Source organism: Pezoporus occidentalis, unplaced genomic scaffold, assembly GCF_034315485.1.
Source record: "Pezoporus occidentalis ecotype Australia unplaced genomic scaffold, CSIRO_AGI_Poc_V1 ctg25, whole genome shotgun sequence".
Classification (NCBI taxonomy): Eukaryota; Metazoa; Chordata; class Aves; order Psittaciformes; family Psittacidae; genus Pezoporus; species Pezoporus occidentalis.
In genome coordinates, this window is record NW_026914394.1 from 1,558,240 (window position 1) to 1,578,327 (window position 20,088).

General features: G+C 53.1%; 1 protein-coding gene across 3 annotated transcripts; it reads right to left on the bottom strand.

Annotated features, from left to right (window-relative positions):
* Positions 1–6,388: 6,388 nt before the first annotated feature.
* TAL1 (TAL bHLH transcription factor 1, erythroid differentiation factor) lies at positions 6,389–17,866 on the bottom strand. Of its 3 annotated transcripts, XM_062623042.1 has the most exons (5): positions 17,592–17,861; positions 16,127–16,276; positions 14,486–14,914; positions 13,721–13,812; positions 6,389–9,488 (listed from the first exon to the last, which is right to left on the bottom strand). In XM_062623042.1, coding segments are annotated over exons 2-5 (942 nt in total). In that variant the 5' UTR covers positions 16,129–16,276; positions 17,592–17,861; the 3' UTR covers positions 6,389–9,069. The 3 variants fall into 3 exon arrangements, with proteins under 3 accessions (XP_062479026.1, XP_062479025.1, XP_062479027.1); XM_062623041.1 differs by lacking the exon at positions 16,127–16,276 and having other exon boundaries at positions 17,592–17,866; XM_062623043.1 differs by lacking the exons at positions 14,486–14,914; positions 16,127–16,276 and having other exon boundaries at positions 17,592–17,856.
* Between the last annotated feature and the right edge of the window lie 2,222 nt (positions 17,867–20,088).

Here is a 20,088-nt window from a genome sequence, read left to right on the forward strand (position 1 = left end):
ATCTTCTGCTCTGAGCAGTGGATTCTGTTGTTTGGGAAGGGGGTGGGAGGGACGTGAAAGGCCAGAGGGATTTCATGCGAGTCCAAAGGGTGAAAGGCATTTCTTGGGGCACATTAGAGTTGGGGAAGCTTTTTAGGAGCTTTAACCCATTCCTGAAGCCTTGGAGGCTGCTGGCCCTAGCAGGATGCTGCAGCAGCCAAGCAAGTGCTGTGAGATGAGGTGAGGGAGCCAGGGTTCCTGTGGGAGGGATGACATGGATAGGAAAGGGCTGAGCAACACTGAGCTGTGCCATTGTGCCACAGCAGCTGAGATCAGGCTGCCCTCAAATCCAGCCCTGAATAGGTTTTGAGGACAAAAGGTGAAGACCCCTGAGAGATGCATTTGCCTGGGACTGGGGAGAAGAGGCTGTTTCCAGGAGTGGCTATTAATCAAAACTCAGTAAATAGCAGTGCATCGGCACAGCCACCAGCATTCCCACCAGGAAGAGTGAGACTTCACAGAGTCACCTCACCCCTGCCGAGGTCCTGGGGGATTCAGCAGCCTGTGCTCCCCTGGCAGAGCAAACAGGGAGCCAGTGACCACAGACACAGAGCCCATTGCCTCCATGCACTGGGGAACAGGGATATATGGGGCAGCACTGAGATGTCCAGGGCCTGACTGAGCTGGGGGAGCACCAGCTGTCCTGAGCATTCTCTGTGCCTTCCCACCCACAAGTACCAAACTCTGCAGGAAAATAGCTGTGGTGTTCAAACAGAGAGATGTTAACATAATGATTAGGTCTATGGTGACTCCATGAAGACCTGGAGGGCTGATCAGTGTAGGGGGAAGAGTGGGAATGGAGTGGGAGAAAGGGAGAAAGGGTATGGGTATGAGGAAGGGAAGGGAAAAGGGAAGAGGGAAGAGGAAAAACAAAAAAGGGAAAAGAGAAAAGAAGGGGGGAAAGGCCAGCCTTTAACACACATCATTTGTGAAGCCCCAAGAACACACGGAACCCTCTTACCAAATCCCATTTCCTCACCCCACCTCGGGGCCGCACCCGTGGGGGCCGCGGTGCGCCCTCTGGCGGCCTCGGGGGGTACTGTGGCCGCGGTGGCAGCGCTGGGCCGAGGGGGGGGCAGCGGGCGGGGATCGGGCCCCGCCGGCTCCGGCTCCGCCTGCTCCGCGCCGGCAGGAAGCGCTGGTGCTGCGGTCGGCTTTGATCTGTCGCTTATCGGCGACAAGGGGCTCCCCCAGACCCGCTCAAAGCAGGCGCTGGCCCGGGGGCGGCTGCTTCGGGAGTGCCCGCGGCCGCTGGGGCCAGTGGTGGGGCTCGGGGTGGGGAGGACGCCGCGTGTGGGACCGTCCCGCCGGGAGCCCCGTTGGGCAGCGGCGCTGTGAACACATCGGTTGTGGGGTCCTGCGGGAGGCAGACCCAAGCGGCAAGGCAGTGTTGATGGTGGGGCAGCGTCACCTTTGGAGGGGACAACACTTGCTTCTGCTCACAGCACCCTTCTGCCGGCCCTGCCCCAGGGCTGCTGCTGGGGGTGGCTGTGGGAGCTTATCCCCAGCACCTGCACCCAGCCAGATAGAGCGGGGCAGCTGGAGGGTGGCCCCATGGAACAGGACAGGCAGCCCTCCCGCCCGATGCCTGCCGAGATAGGAGCAACGGCTGTCGCCTCTGGCACGCTGGGCAAGCTTCTGTCACCTTAGAAAACACCATAGGAAAAGCATCCGGGGTGGGCTGGTGTTCTCTGACATAGAAGAAGGGAAAAGGCAGCTCAAGAGTTTGCTAGGATAAGGCAGGGAGCAGCTGGGGAGTGATTCCTGCTGATGCAACCAAAAGCAAAACCGCCCTGGTGTTTTCTATGATGGGGACCACCTGCAGGCAGCATGCAAGGTGCTGGGGACGCGTATGTGTGAGCACATCATGGGCTTGGGTGGCTTGAAGACACACGCAGGACTGTGTGCTCACTTCCATCCAAATATGTGTGTTTAGGACTATGTCCTCAGAGGCACATCCATAGATGTGCCCACAGATCTGAGGTATACAAAAATGAGTTGTGAATGTGTTCATGCAGCGTCCCACATGTGGGAACGCATGGACCATGCATTTGTGAGCAAGCCAGTGTGCACATTTGACTGTCATGGGCATGGACAGGTATTTGTGGGGTGGGAGAATGTCTGTGACTCCTTGTGCACACATGCTTCCCGGTCACAACACCCGCAGTGACATGTTGCTAAGTGGCTCCAGCCACCCTCAGGCTACCCCCAGCTCCTGTTTCAACACCATTCCCAGGCATGGAGTAGGCCGGGTGCTCAGAGAAGTGATGCTGCATTGCTGGATGGTTGCAAGAAATACGACTGGACGGGTGTTGATGTGTTTTATTTCAGCTCCAGCAGCGTGTGAAGGGACGTGTCACTGGTGGAGTGCAAGTGAAGTGCTTTGGAGATGGGACAGCTGCTGTAAAGCAGCTCCTTGCTTGCATGCCCTCCCAGGCAGCATTTCTTGGGCAGTGGTTGAGACCCTTAAGACATGCAGGAGGACCTTGCCTCTGGATTTGGTGCCTGTGGGCAAGCCTTGGGGAGGTAGGATGCTATTCTTGCCCCAAGGGCTGTGCTGCGGACAGTGATGGTGATGGAAGCAATCCTAGTCCCTTCACTGAGGCATGGCCAGCAATACCTCTGCAGTCAAAGGGGCTGGTGTTCCCTGCCACAGACACAACGTGCACAGGGCATGTGCACAGCCACTCTAGGCTGTGATGCTTGGCATTGTTTTGGCCCCTTAAGCCTCGCTCAGGGTCCCACATGAGGAAGAACCACTTACAGCACCTCACACAAAGACCTGCCACCTCCTGCTGTCAATCTGCTCCCTTCACCTGATGCAACCCAGGATGCTTTGCCAGGGCTTTCCCGGACGCCCCTGGGCAAGTCCCCAAACCTCTCCCAGCTCAGTCAGCAAGTCACCTCCTCCCCTTGTTTCCAGCAACCCTTTAGCAACACAATGCCAGCAGCAGCCTGCCTTTCACTTTGCAGGGTGCGCACACCGAGGAACACGATACCACTGTGGCTTTGCTGGCCTCTGCCAACAGCCCTTTGCTGCAGGACCCATCCCCACTTTGGCACAGCAGGGTTAAGCTGGTGCCATGCAGGATTTACTGGAGGGATGGGCAAGGAGCGAAGCCCTTGGCCCCACCACGTGCTGCTGACCGGGCTCAGCCCCTGCACATCAAAGTGGTTTAGCCGTGATCCAGACGCTCCCTCCCATTTCCTGCTGGATTCCCGTCTCGCTCCCTGTGCCCGCATCAGCAAAACAGAGTGTAAAAATAGAGGCTGGGCTTCACCAAAACACAATAGTAAATTGTTCCCCGGAAAGGTCACCGGGGCGGCCGAGAATAGCTCCGAGAGCAGGGGAAAAGGAACGTCTACCGGGGGGATGAGTTTGAAAGTGCCTGCTGGACCCCCCACGGGAGGTTTCCTGCATCCCCATCAGTGGTGCAGGTCCCCACTCCTTAGACCCCAAGGTCTTGGAGCATCCTTATCTTGTGCCGCCCAGCCCCACTGAGTAATCCCCGCTCCCCCAGCACCAATTTTTGGATGGATACTGAAATAAAAGAACGGGGAGGAAGAAAAAAGGCAAAAGGAGAGGCAGGAGGACCAGAGAGGAAGAAAAGGGCTAGGAGGAGAAAGGGATCCTGCTCGCTGCTCATCTCCTGACTGTGTGTGACAGCGCAGTGTCCCCTGGGCACCGCTGCCTGGCTGCAGCCTTTGTGCGGTGGTGGGAATGTGAGGGATGAGCCTGGGGATGAGGAGCATATCGAGCAGTCCCAGAGAGCCGTAAATTACTCCCTCCTGTTGTCATCGGCCTGTAATAGCGAAGAGGCAAAGCTTTCTCATTGCCTGAAGGGTGGGAATGTTTGGGTCCTGTCATTTCTGTGAGCGTATTTAATTCAGTTATGTGGGAATGCCCTTAATGATGCAGGTCCTTGCTCTTGGCTTCAGCGGTGTTCCCAGGCAGGGGTGCCAGTGCAGGCTGCCCTCAGCATGGCTTTGCCAGAAAGGTTGTAATTAAACCCAGATAATGAGGCTTGAAAATAAAAGCTGTCCAAATTTGGGGTGCTTGGGGTTTTTTTGTGTTTCTCATTTCATTGTCTCATGCATTTGTGTGCCTCCCACCTTCTCTAGTTCATTTTTATTTTAATCAATTTTATCTCAATGCCACTTCCCCTCTGTTCTCAGTCCCCAGTGATATCCATGCAACGGTCAGGGGAATTTTCTGCCACCAGGAGCCTGAATGTCACCAGGTTCTTGGGACACATTAGAAGTGTGGATGAACAACATATCCTTAAGGGCACCTGCTTCAAGGGCTGTTTACCAGACAAATTGCTGCAGAAGGCTTGTGGTGCCACCAGTGAGAAATGAACCCCAGCCCTGTCCCAGCCTAGAGCAATGCCAACTACGACACCCAGGCTATTGCCCTTCTTTAGTGGATACTAGGACCTAAAGTGCTTTTACCAACTTTCTTCTCTGTTTTGCATAAACAACATAAAATCCAGGCTGGGCTGTTTTTTTTTCCCTGTATATTTGAACCCACAGAGCAGTGCTCATCACCTCGCAATACAACACAGCTGTAAAATAGTAATATCATTTGATGGGAAATGAATGAGAGATTCCGCCAGAAGACAAGAGTGAGAAGGGCTTTCAAAAACTACTTTAGAAGAAGAAAAAGAAAGGCAGATGATGTCTGCTACCTTCTGTGACATTTGCATCTTGGTGGCTGAGCAGCAGGGAGGTCCAGATGCTCTGGAGAGGAAGGTGCTGGAAGGAAGATGCTCCTTCCAGCACAGCCAACACAGGGCCAGCAGCCACTCAGATGGGGACACATCCCTGGAGCCTTTCCCAGCATGGCAGCTCCCAGGGTCTCCCCACCACTGGCATACATAAGGAACGATGTATGTTGACCATCCCATCGAGGTGCGGGTGGCATCAGCATCCTCCCAGAACTTACTATTGTCTATAGAGCTATATATTAAATATTAGAGCTCTATATTAAATGTATATCTGCAGGGAGTGTTTTGAAACCTTCACCTCGAGGATGTTCTTCCCTTTGCTGATGGCAAAGAAAACATGGTAATGAGGGACCTTTTAATTGAATAAAGGAAAAAAGCAGAAGGGGGAGGTGTCCTGGCAATGTATGGAGGGAGAGTGCTGGGTGGTGGAGAGCAGAGATAAACGGTAGGTGAGCTATCAGCAGGATGGTGTACAAGGGTTAAACCAGCTGCATAGCTGTGATCACCCAGCCCCAGATAAACATCCAACAGCCCCACACTTCCCCACGCCCGCCCAACACCTTGTCCCCGTGCCTGAGGTTGAAACCAGCCTAGCCCCAACTGCAGGGGCTTTGCTTGGTCAGGCTGTGGGGGCCTCCTGTGTCCCTAGCTTAGGGCTGTGCTTGAACGGGGCTCCCTGCATACCCCAGGTTGGAGCCTGAGAAGGGGCCCCTGCTTTCACCCGTGGGGAAATGTCACCCAGACTCTTTAAAAGCAAGGATTGGCTGATGGGCTGCTGGGTGTGAGGAGAGTTTAGCAGCCAAGCTTTTGGGGGGATGCTTTGAAAGAGCAAGGGATGCTCTAAAAGACCTTGTTTTAAGTAAGTAATGACTCTGAAACTCATAGAAATTAAAGACAAGAAAATAACTTGTGGTACCATTCCTGTTCATCTGCTTCATGTTCTAGATATGATGTTGGCCATCATCAACAGCATAGTGCCGGAGTCATGTGCATATATATATATATATAAAATATATATGCACACACGTGTTCAATGGACCCTTTAGCCTGTAAACCCTCTCTAACTAATGTTACCAGCTCAGCTGGTTTTTAACGTATTTATGCACATGGCTGTGATAGCAACTTCTTTTTTCTCTTCTAAACAAAAAGAGGAATTACCATCATTAGTCATAAAATCGTGGCCAAATACTTGCCATGGTGAGAAGGGAAGCAGCATGGCCCCTGGAAGGCCCCTCCTCACACCATCCCCCTTGATAAAAGAGGAGAAAAGGCCATCAGAGCCTTTGGGGGACCTGCAAACAACGTCCTAGGGGTAACGCAGTAGTGGTTGGTAGCACTGGCCTGCAGTGAGGGGATTGCTTTGCCGCCCGTCTTCCTTCCTGCTGGCCCCACACGCTCTTCCTCCCTGCTACTCCCTCTACAAAAGCCCAGCCCAGGTTGGACAGCATGAGCCAAGCAAGGAAAAACATCAGCAGATCCTTCTGCAAGGCTTTTGCTGCCTGTATATGGCTTTTGCTAGCTGGGGATGGGCCATCCTGGCATCATTGCCCCACAGTGTCCAGGAATGAGGTGGCAAAGATCTGAGCTGGGACCTGGGAGAGAGGCAGACAGCGAGTGGAGGCTGCTTTGTAAAACTTTATTTAGAAATATTCTTGATATATTCATTATATATATATATTTATATATACACACACATTACAACAAATGTGTTTTGCTAAATAGCACATCCACAGTGGGTTGAGACTCAGGGTACCAGGTCTGGTTACTTCGTTTCTGCAGAAAAAATGCAGAAATCCAAGGGGAAGGTTGGCAGAGAAAGGGTTGGGGCTGAAATCAACCAAACCAAAAGTCGTAAGGTGGGAATTCACCCACACGGTACAGCATTGCCCCGGAGCACTGTTTCCAACAGAACCAGAGGGAGCGGTGGTCCACACAGTGAGAAATGAAGCAGGCAGGAGGAGAGGTGGGCAGAGGAAATGTACCATTCAAATCACGATTAAAGTACAACTGTACATACCCCGGGAGACCTACGGTGAGCCTGCTAATGGCTATGAGCAGGCACGTGTGTGCATGGGGGTGATGGGGGGATGCCACCAAGGTTGTACCATTTTCCCAACTGTTCAGCTACCAAAAAGATAAAGAATAATAATTATAAACTTGTGGGGAATGAGGAATTTCTGAGTGTCCATGATTTTTCTTGCAATAGTTTAATAAAAAGGGGGTAAAACTCCCACTCACCCCACCCCAGGTTATTTTGAATGCTGAAAACCAAGAACAGCTTCTCTGTGTGACCAGAGGGTACCCTACTGCCAGTCTCCCCTACCCCTGGTGCTGGGACCAGCCCAAACCATTTCCTCAGCATCACTCCATCACCTGCCAGCACCTCTCCGTGGACCACCTTTAGTAAGAAAACCCTCATGCATTGGTGTTCTGGATCCAGGAAGGAGTTTTCCTCCTTTTCCTCAATTTAAGATGGAAGAGGTTGATGGTTTTGGAGGGTTTGGGGTCTATCTTGGAAACCCTTGCTTGGACCAGGACAGCTTCCCAGGCAGTTAATTCCACCTAACGTGCCAACCTCCCACATATTATTTACAAAGAGGCATTAAAACCAACCAGGGACAGAAACGACAGGGCTCTGAATTAAGCCTGGGATGGGCTCGCAGACACCCACCCAAATCCTTCGTGTTCCCTTGTACCTCAGCACCCTTGAAAAGGGATGAGTGCGGTGGAAGATGTCCCTGCTTAACGGACTTTTTCCCTTCCAAAGGCTGTTTATGGATTTTGGTGGTTTTTTACTGTAGCATGGTAGAGAGTTCTGTGCCTTGACATATCTGCAGAGGGGGAGGATGGGCTTGGGGCAATAGCTCCATTAGGCATCATGTGAGAGATGGGCCTTATGCAGTGGTGATGGCATGGTGTGGTCCTCAGCTCCCAGCAGCAGCCTTCTGCTCCCCAGTCCTTTTGTCTCCCAAATGCCCTCCTGGGCGGGCAACAGGGATCAGAGGATCAGCTCCGTCACAGGCATCAATTTTGTATCAATCCAAGTACTTGAGAATGGAGGCTAATCCCACCTCTGCTCTTAGTGCTTCCCCCCAGGATTTGGAGAGGCTGTGAGCTCCTACCAGCCTTGGGCAGCAAAGACCTTCCTGTCACCAGAATATGTTCAGCACTGTAGTCCAGCCTGCAGGCATTGACACAGCTGAACCACCACCATTTTCATACAATAAAACCAAAAAATCCAAAGCATACCATTAAACCCCTTTATAACCCTATGTACACGCACACTGTTGATGCATCATAAACCCATTTTGCGTTTTTGTTGCTTGTTGGATTTAAAAATTCCCCGGTCCAAGGGGATGCTTCACTACCAAATGTTTATTTTTCTTTCCTTTATCAATTCATTTTCCTTGAGAGAAGCTCTGACCCTACAGAAACTACTGGGAAAACTCCAGGATACCACAACAGACCTGAAGCTTATCCGCTGAGCATTACCAGCGGAAGAATCAGGGACTGGGAGAGAGGAGAAAACACCTATGTACCTTTTCATTCAGTGGATACTGCGTGACAGCGTTAAACAGAAGTAATCCCATGTCATAAATACAACAACCCCAAACAATCAAAAATTAGGTAGAAGGGGAAGGAAGGAAGAAATGAAAGAAAAAAGAAAAAAAAAGAAAGAAAAAAGAAAAATAAAAGAGAGGAAAAGAAATAGTCTTAATCCTTTTAATAGTCCTTTTGCTGAGGGTGTTTTTTTCACGTCTTTAAAAAGATACAGTCAAAAGCCCTCAGACAGCAGGAGCATGTGGGCACAGCTCCTGCTCAGGCCACTTGTATAAACCACAGGAGAAATGCTGCAGCAGTGGCAGGGTTCAGCAGTCTCCAGTGCCACGTGGAGCTGGAAAGCATCAGTGGCCTCTGCCGGCAGTGAAAGAGGAGTTTCATGTCTCAACCAGGTGACTGTTCAAAAAGCAACGGTCGTCCAATGGTCTGAAAGCCCTCTAAATGCTGGAGAGGTTCTGGCTGTGTCTCCTTCCCCTCCACAGAGTCACATCATGAGCAGTATGTACAATGAAGATGACTTCAATGCTTTTCTTCTTTGTACGATCACGTACCTGAATACTGAACGTCCATCTAGTTTGGTCTTGTCCTCAGCCAACGTGCCGGCTTCTCCATCCCGGGCTGGGAAGGACAGGGAGCCCATGGGGAAAGGCAGAGTCACAAATACCACAGGCACCGATTCCAGCACCCGCACGCTCAGGTCTCGCCTTCCCCGTTGGTGCTTTGGGAGCGATACGGAACGTCATCACCGCTGCGCATTGCCTTCTACAGGGAGAATGGCGTGGTGCAGGCTCCGCGTGTGCTTCGAATCTAGTGTTTCGTGCTCTTCCGTGAAGCTGTCCGGGCTTGCTGCTCCATCTAAAGAACTTCCACAGCTAGAGTTAGGAGACAACATGTCCTGCAGGAGGTCTTCCTGGACTATCCCAGAGTCTTTGTTCACTTTGCCCCTTTGGTTTCCTTCTTCCTCCTGGTCATTGAGCAGCTTGGCCAGGAAGTTGATGTATTTCATAGCCAGGCGTAAGATCTCGTTCTTGCTGAGTTTTTTGTCGGGCGGGTGGGTAGGGATGAGCTTGCGAAGCTCTGCGAAGGCCCCGTTGACGTTCTGCTGTCTCCACCTCTCCCGGCTGTTGGTAAAAATGCGACGAACCACTTTCGTATGAGGACCTGCAATTGCAACCATGAAGAATTAGGAGCATGGCAAAAAAAGGTCATTTTCTACTTTGCTGAATTAACCCAAATTAATCAATATATTTTAGTCACATCAGCAAAGCAGTGAAACAGGGGTTTCCAGCTAACCTGGTGAGCTGAGGTACCCGTAATTTCTGTTCAATCCACTGGAAGGCAAAAATGGAGTTGTGCCTTTTTAGATGTCCCTTGAGATGCCTAAATTTACCTCTCCAAGGAGGAAGGCTTTGTCCATGACACATGTGCAGAAGGCTGCTGTATTTTTAGGGTATCTCAGCAACAAAGATCTTATTTAAAGTTTATCTCACTAAATGGTTTTATTTTGTATCCCAGAAGTGCCTTAAGGACATACCATTGGGACAGGAAGAAGTTAGTTTGACCAGAGGTTTTGGCAACTCTACGATCCAGAGATCTTCCCTAATATAGACAGGATCCAGAGCTAACAAGGACCATATGATTGACACCAGCCGTCTGGGTGGTTTGTATGAAATGGGGTGGCAAGATTCCCCCTGTAGCAATAAGAATAGGCAGCAAGGTGACCCACAGCATGAAAGCAGTGTCCTTGCTGGAAGGGTAGTCATGAGTGGAGAATGAAGCAGTTTCACAGTAGACCTGAAGACCGCCTGCTTCTTTGCACATAAGTGCTGCAGGGCAAAGACCCCCTATCTGACACTGATTAGAGAAGAGACTCTAAACTGATGGAGGTGTATCCATATGGCTGTTACGTGTGAATTACAGTTAAAACCCTGTAATTTTACAGCTGTATTTCTGACAGTGTGTGTTACACAGCATGGATGCACAAAATACACAAGTTCTCCTTCCAGATCATCGGAGTAACTCCTGTTGGCACAAGCAAGACATTGTCTCTGTGTTAGAAGGGACCCAAAAACATCTCTACCCAAAAGTACTGTGCTACAGGAGTACCTTGGGTCCATAGAAACCAGTTCGTGTAAGCAGACACTACTGTAAGATGCTTTTACTATTACACCCATTCCATCCTCACGTCCAGGACATACCAACTGTGGAAGGACACATCAATTTCATGAAAGGCTGGGAGACTAACCATAGCAGAAAGCTGCATAGCATGAAAAGCATCACATACAATGAAAATCATAAAGTATGAAGTAGAGACTTGGAAATGACACATTGATGAGTCATATGCCAAAAGGCAGGCTGAGAGTACTCCCATCCACACCATCTCTCCCCTGTAGCCCCCATTCTGATATACTTGCCACCTACTCCGTCCTGGTGGGAGGAAGTCCCTGGCCATGGTGAGCAGCTTAAGCCATAGCTCTGCCATCTCCCAGTGAAACCAGCATCTGGGGGGGGTGGCATTTAAACATAGATGTTCTTACATCCTTGACTGTGGCAGAGCAGCTGAATAGATGGGATTTCAGAGGCATCCTAGTCAGGCTGCACCTTGACAGATCCTACCAGGCACAATGCGAGAAGAGGGATCCACATTCCAGGTGATTAAACACCATCACACTTTCCTCCCTGCAGAGGAAACTTGAGCTCCTTTGGGCTGGCACAACATACACACACACCCCCACCACAGGGTTTGCGTGGGGACACCCTCCCAAGCAGCCAGTTTAAAGCTACTGGCTTCTCCAGGGTGTAAGCAGCCATACAACTGACTTCTTGCAGCACGCTCAGGAGCAGGTAGTCCCCCAAAATCACAAAGAGCCCCTGGGATAAGCTGGAGGATGTAAGAAACTCATCTTCTTTAAGATCCCAGTCTGATGCTTTAATAAAGGCAATTTTCCACTCCCAAACAGCACGTAAATGCCCTTGGTATGAATTAATGTGCAAAAGCTCATGGAAAGGGAAGGTTTCTTGTCCCTGATGTGCACAAACTTCTGTGCCACAGGGTCGTGGTGAAGGTGGGGACCAAGAGAACTTCAACACCAGGCACTGCTAGAACGGCAGTGGAGAATGTGCCACGACCTACTACAATAATCTGGCGGTTTTGACACTTCAATGCTCTTTCCAGACAAGACAAAGCAACCAGCCCTGAATCCAGAAGGAAATGCAGCTTAAAACCTTTTCAGAGGATGAACGGGAAAAAAGAAAATGGATACTGTTTATTTAAAAAATAAATCCCAAGATATTTCGAGTCTCCACGGGCTCCAAACATGCATTTATTCACTGAAAGCTGCTGACTAAGAGGCATCTATTCATAAACACACCAGAAATCAGAAAAAAAGACCTGTTCTTTTTCATCCAGGAGCACCCAAACCAAGCACCAGCATAATGCTGACACCACTCACATTTTTTGATACCTGCAACAACTGAATTAAACCTGTCTTTTAGAAAGAGATCAGGTTCTGGCCAAAACACATCAGGCAACGGAGAAATGTAAAATGCCCCATAGCTGTGTTATAACAGAAGAGACTCATTTCTCATAAAGAAACTTGATTCATAATTAATTCAAGCAGTCATCTGAGAATTTTTGCCTGGATTTTGTTCCAATTGACTGAGTGATGCTTTTTTAATTGTAATCAGAGATCTGATGAATACTAATAAATAGATGAACTTCCAAAGTTCTGGAATATCCTTGCACATACTTTTAAACATTTTTATCTCCGTTTACATCTATTTCTAAAGAAGATATTCAATGCATCGAACTTTCCCCGAAAAAGATAAATAAATAGTTGCAATAAAACCACCATTTGCTTCCTCACAGAGGAAACCGAACAGCAACTGCCTGTGAAGACTCTCCTGCCCCTCTGCAGGTCCTGGGGGCTGAGGACCGGCAGGAGCGATGCTCAGTGTGCCGCAGATGTCAGCCGGCAGGTGACCATCAGAGCGATGAGCAAAGCCCGGCAGACCACACGGATTCCTCAGCGCGGGATGCACATCCCTGCAAATCGCTCCTGTTCAGGCAGTATCATCTCTCTGATGATACCATTTTTTTCCCCAGAAAAATCAGAGCAGAGTCTTGGAAATTCACACAAGCCAGAACGTGCAGGACTGGGGTTGATCTATACACCTGCATTAAAGCTCATATCCAAAAACTTGGTTACAGCCAAATACCCTTAATATCTAATTTAATAGCAACTCAAAAGGTTTAGTGAGACACCGTGATTTGATGGACTTTTTATAGTAACCGTTAAGCCTCTGAATGGAAACCCAGACAAAAAGACCTTCGTGTGCCAGGGGCTGAGGCAAACCGGCCCCACGGGGCTGCAGGATGAAAGCACTAAGGGGATGGAGGAGAGCAGGGAGCGGCGAGAGAGGGTCTGATGAACGCTGATAATGGCCTGAGCCCATCATTTCGGACTGTGTTATTTTAGAGTGATGCGGATTATGATTTGATCTGATTTTAGATCAGCCGGGTGGAAGGAAGGGGACGGCTAGCTAGAAAGAAGGAAAATTATTTGTCCAGCAACTGAAATACAGCGTTTACAATTGCTAAAGACAAAACGGAGTTTCAATGGATCTCGTTTGTACGGGCTGTTGACTTTGCATATATGAACGTGTCAGCCTTTCCACGTGCAAACCGGAGCGAGAAGCGGAATCCTGCCTTGACTTCTCCTTCCCTCCCTCCCTTTGAAATTATCCTGCCAGTGTGACAGGGATCCCCGCACCCGGGATCTCTGCTCGGACACCAGCCTGTCCCCGTCCACATCTGCTCCCAGGCTCTGCCACAAGACCAGACCCGGGATTTTCTCCAGGGCAGACCACAGCAGCGTGAGGATATATCGCAGAATCACAGTGCAGAGAAGGTGTAAAGGGACGGGAAACAATCCCATTGCGACCCCGCAGACTAGCACGGGTTTATCTCTGCTTTTAGACACTTTAAAGGCAGGTTGTGTCTTTCTGCCCAGGGCTGTGTTCTGCGTTACGAACGTCTCCTGGCTGAAACGGTTTACAAACACAGCATGGCCCTGGTCCAGCCTCCACGCTTCCAGAAAGACTTAAATTTAGTGCCTTCCTTCTGATTTACTCTCTAAGCAATGTGCAGGACAGGGATTTAACTGCCACATATTAAACTCTTTGCTGCGTGAAAGCGAATCCACCGAGCTTGCTGCTGGACACAAGTGGGGAACAGATCCGGGTGCACCGGGGGGGGGGGGGGGGGAGGAAGCTGCCCTTATTCCCCTTTTACGATTTAGGGTTTTCAGCAGCTTGCCCCCTTCAGCAAGCTTGCCCCTTTCAGCAGACAGGACCCCCCCCCAAGAGCGAGAACTGGGGCGAAATGCTCTCACCGTCGGTGATCTCCATTTCGTAGGGTGACGGTCTTCTCTTCACCCGGTTGCTGCCGTACATCGAGAAGGTGTCGGGCTCGCCGAAAAACCCGCTGCAAAAGAAGGGCAGAAGGACCGTGAGGACACACCGGCACCCCCGGCACGGGTCGAGCTGCTCCGTGACCTCCGGGGAGCTCACGGCTCACGACTCACGACTCGAGCCGGGAGTCGTGCAGCGACAGGACACGCACCGCCTCCGGGGCAAAACCCACCCCCTCCCGCTACTCTCTGCCCGCAGCCGTCGGGCACATTCACACATCGCACTCCCGGGTGGCAGCGGGCTCCGGCGAGAGCGTTTTCCATCCTTCGGGCTTGTTTGCGGGACTCAGCGAAGGATGAAGCGATCCCGGGTAGCTCCGATGATCTAAACCCGCTCTTGACAAGTGCCACCTTCACTGGCTGATCTCTCTGTTCTGCCCAGAGCGCTTCTACCTGATTTTTTAGGGGTTTTGTTATTTTTTTCCTCTTTTTTTTTTTTTTTCCCCCAACAGCGACAGTTTTTCGTTTCGGGTTATTTTTTCTCCCTCTCTTCCTTTGCAAAGTTGCATGCAAACCCGCGATGACTAAGCGCCAAGCCCCTCACGGAGGAAGGGATGCTGCTACTGCTGCCACCCTCTTCCCTCCCTCCGTTGCCTCCCTCTCTCCAAGCCCCGTGGACCCCTTGGAGAGCCGCTCCGAGGGTCCCCCGCCAAAAGTGAAGTGAGGTGGGATGGGGTAGACACGGACCTGTTGATGGTGGCCAGCGGCTGGCCCAGGTTGTAGAGCATGGCCCTGCCGGGGGGCTGCAGTGGGAGTGCGGGAGGGCTCAGCTGCACCATGCGGGCCTCGCAGGCAGCCTCGGCGGCACGGCACGGCTCAGGACCCGGCGCTCTCTGCATCGCCTCTCCTGCCGCCTCCCGGCTTTTTATGTCCAGGGAGCCCCCCCGGCGCACCAGCTCGATGACGGGCACAGGGGCGGCGGGGGGCCCGGGGGAGGGCCGGCCCGCCTCCTTGGCCGCCCCGTTGAGCAGCAGCTGGGGGTCCGCCGGCGCCTCCATACCCCCGCGGCTGCTCTCCGGCTCGCTCGTGTTCTCCGCTTCCGAGTCGTGCCGCCGGGGGGGGCGGGCATCGCGGGGGTCACTGGGGGGCGGCGGGGCGGGCGGCCTGTCCATCGTCCTGCGGAGAGAGGCAGCGGTGAGGGGCGGCCCCGGCTATGGGAAGAAGGGGAGGGTGATGTACCCGCCTCGGACACCGCCCCGACGGCGAGAAATGGGGGTGAAGGTGGTGGGGCACGCACTTGATCACCCCAAATCAGTTGGAGTTTGCGGTGGGACGGGCACCGAGGGGCCGCGCCGCCGAGCCGTGCGGTGCCGTGACGTCACGAGGAGCCCCGGCCCTGCCGTGACGTCACGGATCCTCGCGGGACGGTGCGGCCCCGTGACGTCGCACAGCGCTCCGGTCCCGCATAGGGGGCTGCCGGGCCGGACACCCTCAATACACACATACACCCCGCTCCGCATCCGCGGCCCTTTACACTGCTGCACGTGGAGGGGTGACACCACCGGGGTGCGTGATGTGATGCGATGCATCGAGAAGGGCTCAGCCAGGACCCGGGCATTAAGCTCTATGAGCAAACCAGGAGGCTCAGTCCCCCCGATTGGGGGATTTCTCCCCATTTTGGGGGCCCGGCGGCATTCCACGCTCAGCGAAGTTAGCCTGACAGCAGCCCGGCCTGCCGGCTGCGGCCTCATGAGCGATAGCCTCTCCTCCCGTTTTATTTATTATTGCTGTTATATTTAAACCAGCGAAATACACCTGGAGCCGCTTGTTGGGGGAGAGGGGGTTAAAGCAGCCCGTGGTGGCGTCAATCCCCCCGCGCATTCGCTACCGCAGGAAGGAGGAAGGGGCCCGGCGTGGAGCAACCCTCCAGCCGCGCACCATCATCGTCCCCTTTCGCCTATAGAACGAATACTGTCGCGGCAGGGCACCTCGCGCCGAGGAGCGGGCAGCGGTAGCGCGATTATTGCCTTGCTGTTTATTCCACACCCTCTCTCCTTCTATTTTGTAATTATTATTCCTTTTCCCCCTTATAAATAGGGATCTCGGCGGAGCAGGGAGCTGCCACACAGCAGATCTCCTCCCCATCCTTCTCGCTCCTTTGCCTTTGGCATTTTTTGACTCTTTTCTGTTGGGCTGGATTGCGAGAGAAAACCCATTTTTTTTTTGGCCATATCTCACCATCTCTCTGGGAAAAAATACCCCCCCCCCCACCGCCCAACCTAAAGAAACACAAGCTTTGTGCCTGCCTTCCAGCCCCCTTCCCTCCAGCCCTCGAGAAAGAAAAATCTAATTGCCTATTCCGATATTGTATAGGAAGAGATTACTCACATGTGTCATATTTAAGTAGGGACACCGCAAGTCTCTCCTGTTTCAACAAAAGCGCTCTCGGTGTCAGGCTGAATTTACTCCTCCCACCTCAAGGTACTTACGACTTTACAGGGAGGAAGGACACCCGCACCGGGATAAAACTGCTAAATCCTGGGAGGAAGAGAAGGAGGGGGAGAAAAAAGAGGAGAGGGTGGATCTCATGGGCCCGGATTGCCCGAGATCAATGGGAGAGAGGAGTGCAGGGGAGAGGGAAGGAGGGGACGGCACCCCGGGGTGGCCCCTGTTATGGGGGGGGGGGACGGGACAGCGGCCACCACCGGCTCCCCCCCACACTGCCACCGCCTCCCCTATGGGGCCACAGAGCTCGGCGGCCACGGCCTGGCGCGGAGAAAGTAAATATATTGAAAAGGAGAAAGAATAAGGAAAAAATAAAGCCTCTATTTGGGGCGAATTGGGCGGGTTTTGGACACATTGCAAGGCCGGTCTCCCCGAGAGGAAATCCCAGACGGGGCCGGAGACGGGGTTGTTTTTCTCCCGTTGGGCTCGGAAGGGAGAAACGGCGTCAGCGTTTCCCCACTCGCGGCTGGAAAATCCAATTCTTACAGGGGGAAACTGAATCCCTAAAGGGGCCGGGTACCGGCGGCGCTCCCGGCCGAGGGGCCGCGCTGCCGGCGGGGTGAGCCCGCTCCCGCCGCTGATCAACAGGAAAGCGAGGCCGGTTCCCCCCCCCGCGCCAACGAAATCATGAAAAATACGGGTTTTCCCTTCGTAGAACACGAATTAATCCCGATGGCGTCTCCTGCCGTTTTCGTTAACAACGAAATACACAAACCCGCAACGACATCCGCGGCGTTTTGCCGATATTTGGGGTTATTTCGTTTAGAAAAATGGGGGGGGGGGGGAAGGCATTAACTCCCCGCCCGCTGATGTCTGCTTTGCAAAATCCTTTTGTTTTCCAGCAGCGGATCGGCAGGAAATTTCCAGCCCCGAAGCGCACTTCTCCCGCCGGCCCTTTGTAGGGAAATTACCCCGAGCGGAGGGGCTGGAGGGAGCGAAATATGGGGGACCCCCCTCGGGAAGAAGCCATCAGCCCCTGGCCACCGGCCGGGCTAGGGCAGGGTAACCCCTTCCCTCCCTGGAGAGGTTGGGCAAGGCGGGCCTGGTGGGCTCTTCCCCCCGGCTCCTCCGTGCCCGGGGGTCCCGGAGGATTTGGTTGGGGGGCGCACCCCACAGTTTCCAAGGGGAAAGGGTGTTCTCTTCCTCACCCACCCGCATCAAAGAAGAAGAAAAAAAGATTAAAACCTAAAACCCAACCGCGAAAAGATTTGGTTTTTTTTTCCCCCTATCTCCTGCCTCTTACCTGGGGCAGAAGCCCCCCCCAAGTACCCCTCATTGCACCCCGAACCCCCCCAAACCCTCCCTTTGCCCCTCCACTCCCTGCAGGGCCGGATTCCTCTCTACTCACCATTTGCTTTTCATTGGGAAAAGTGAGTGGAGCCATTTTGTGGCCTACGCATCGCGGCTATATTTGTAGTAAGTGTTGGGTGGCTTCAGCTGGGTAGGCTCTAATTCCACATCACGTCCAGTTTCCTATTTAGTATGGAGAGCGGAACACTACTGCAATGTGGCCGAGAGAGATAAAACCCCAGCAGTGGCCCGCCTGCCCTGATAAGCTTCTAAACCCATTATTTATGAAATGATTCATTATTATTTGGCAATTTTATCGAAGGAAAGCGGAAAATTATTGCAGGGATATGCATAGGAATAACTCCGGAATGCATGCCTTCTAGCTTTTTATGTGTGTGTGCTTAGATGCTCTTAAAAAGACACTGCGAAAAAAAAAAGCAAGTAATAAAAAATTGCACTGTGGCTGCCCGCATCTGAATGGCAATTCTTTATTTCAGTCCTCTTGGAGGTTATTATGCCCCTGTTTTTATTTTTTTTTTCTTTTTTTTTCCTTTTTTTTTTATTATTAAATATGGAAAACCTACTCCATTCTTAATTAAATTTAATGAGCCAAAATAAATTGTTGGAGACGCTGAGAGAGAGGGAAGGGGTGTGGGCTGCTTTGGGACATGAGGAGGTAAATAAAGCACATGCAGAGGAGATGTTTTGGAGGGTAGTGGCCCCGTTCCCAGCTTTCCTCCCCCCACAATGGGTGTTTTCGATGAACGCATAAATTGGGGTGAGCTCCTTGTCTCAGCCGGGGAGGCCGAGCATCCCTGCAGGGCTGGGGGATAGGGAGTGGAATGAGTATTGGTACCCCTCGCCCTCGGGGAATTTGGGGTGTGAGAGGAGGTGAGAGCTTGGCTCCTGGAGGAGAGGGCTCTGGGGAAGGGGAGAAAGAGCCCGTATCCCCCCGAAGTGATGCGGGGCAACCGGCGGGGCTCGGGGGCTGGGACCGGCTGCGCGCTCCGTCGGGGCTGGAGCTCGGCCCAAGCGCGGTGGGATCCGGGACAGATGGACGGGGACGGGACCGGGGACAGGGATACCCCCGGCCCTCGCCATCGCGGGAGCGTATGGGAGCTGCGGGACGGAGCGGCTGGTGCGGGGTGCCCGACGTGGCCTCGGGACGCGTCTGAAGCCCTTCCCAAATTGCAAGAGGCTCCCTGTATAAGCACTGGAGGGACGTGGGGGCCGATGGAGGGTTCTGGGTCCGTTCCCCCGGACACCCACAGGTAAAGCGGTCCCACAGCCAGCGGCAGGAGCAGTTTCCGTAGCTCGGGGCATCGGCCTGCCGGGACAGCCCAAAATCAACGAAATCTCTGCTGGAGCAGGGCAGGGAGGAGCGGCCCAGGGCTGAACGCCTCCGGGGCCGCTTCCCGGTCCCTGCTGAGGGACTTGAGCGAAGCTGCGGCTCCGGGCCGAGGGGGAGAAGCGGCGGCCTCGTCCGGCGGTGGGGCGGTGAGGAACGGCCGCACCTGCCGTGCGGGGCCAGGGGGGGCGCGGGGCCGCTATTGTGTCCCCGCCACCTGCACGCCCTCCCGCAGGGGGAAATGCCGGAGCTGTTATTCTTCCTTTCACTCCTTCCCCTCGACCTCCCGCTCTGGACGCGGCCGTGGGAGAGGTTTCCAGCGATCCCCCCCCCATCCCGGTCCCGGCGGGGGTCGGGGCCCGGCGAGCAGGAGCCCGCACGATGCCGGCAGCACACGTGGGGCGGTGGGGCAGCGCCGGTCACGACTCAAGACACGGTGCAGAGCCCGTCGTGCCTCCCGCCAGGAAACACGACCATTTTCAAGCCGGCTCTTCTTACCAACAGGAAGCGTTAAAGATAGAACGGCCGGGGCTGGGCGGGGGGGATGAGGAAGCCGAGCATCTTCTGTGCACCGAGAGCAACAGCCAGGCCGTTCCTACCCGCGCCTGCCCATGCCGGGTGGGAGCTGTGGTCGTGGATGACCCCCATTTACCTGCTCGGCTGCCCCTGGCTGAGCAGCACCCCCGACCCTAATGGGGACGCTGGTGTGGTGGTAACTGGGAGATTCCTCCACCACTGGTCACAGTGAATAAATGACCCTGGGCTTGCCTCCTAACCCACATGAGGTAGCGAGCCTTAAAATTAGACAGAATAAAGAAGTCAGTGGTGCTCTGAGCAGGCCCAAGACCTTTTGAGCAAGCACTACAAATAGCTTCTTTAATTGTAATAAAAGATAGGTAGAAACAGAAGAAGAAAAGAAAACCCAACAATAACACCTTAAACTGCACTGGCCCCCACACATCAGCGCCTGAGCAAGTGATGGAACTAGTGCTTGGGTTTGGTCACTGGTGCTCAGATTAACAAAGCCAGACCTGGTTTCCCACCCGATTTTGACTTCAAACTGCCGTGGATGCTTCAGGGAAAAAGAATCCAAGCATCTTACAGTCACTCACTGCTACCCTGTGAAAGGAAAAGGCCGCTGCAGGGAAAGGTGGTTTGTATTGTTGCTGTGGTCAAGCAGACGAAGGCTGTGCTGGCTCAGAGGTTG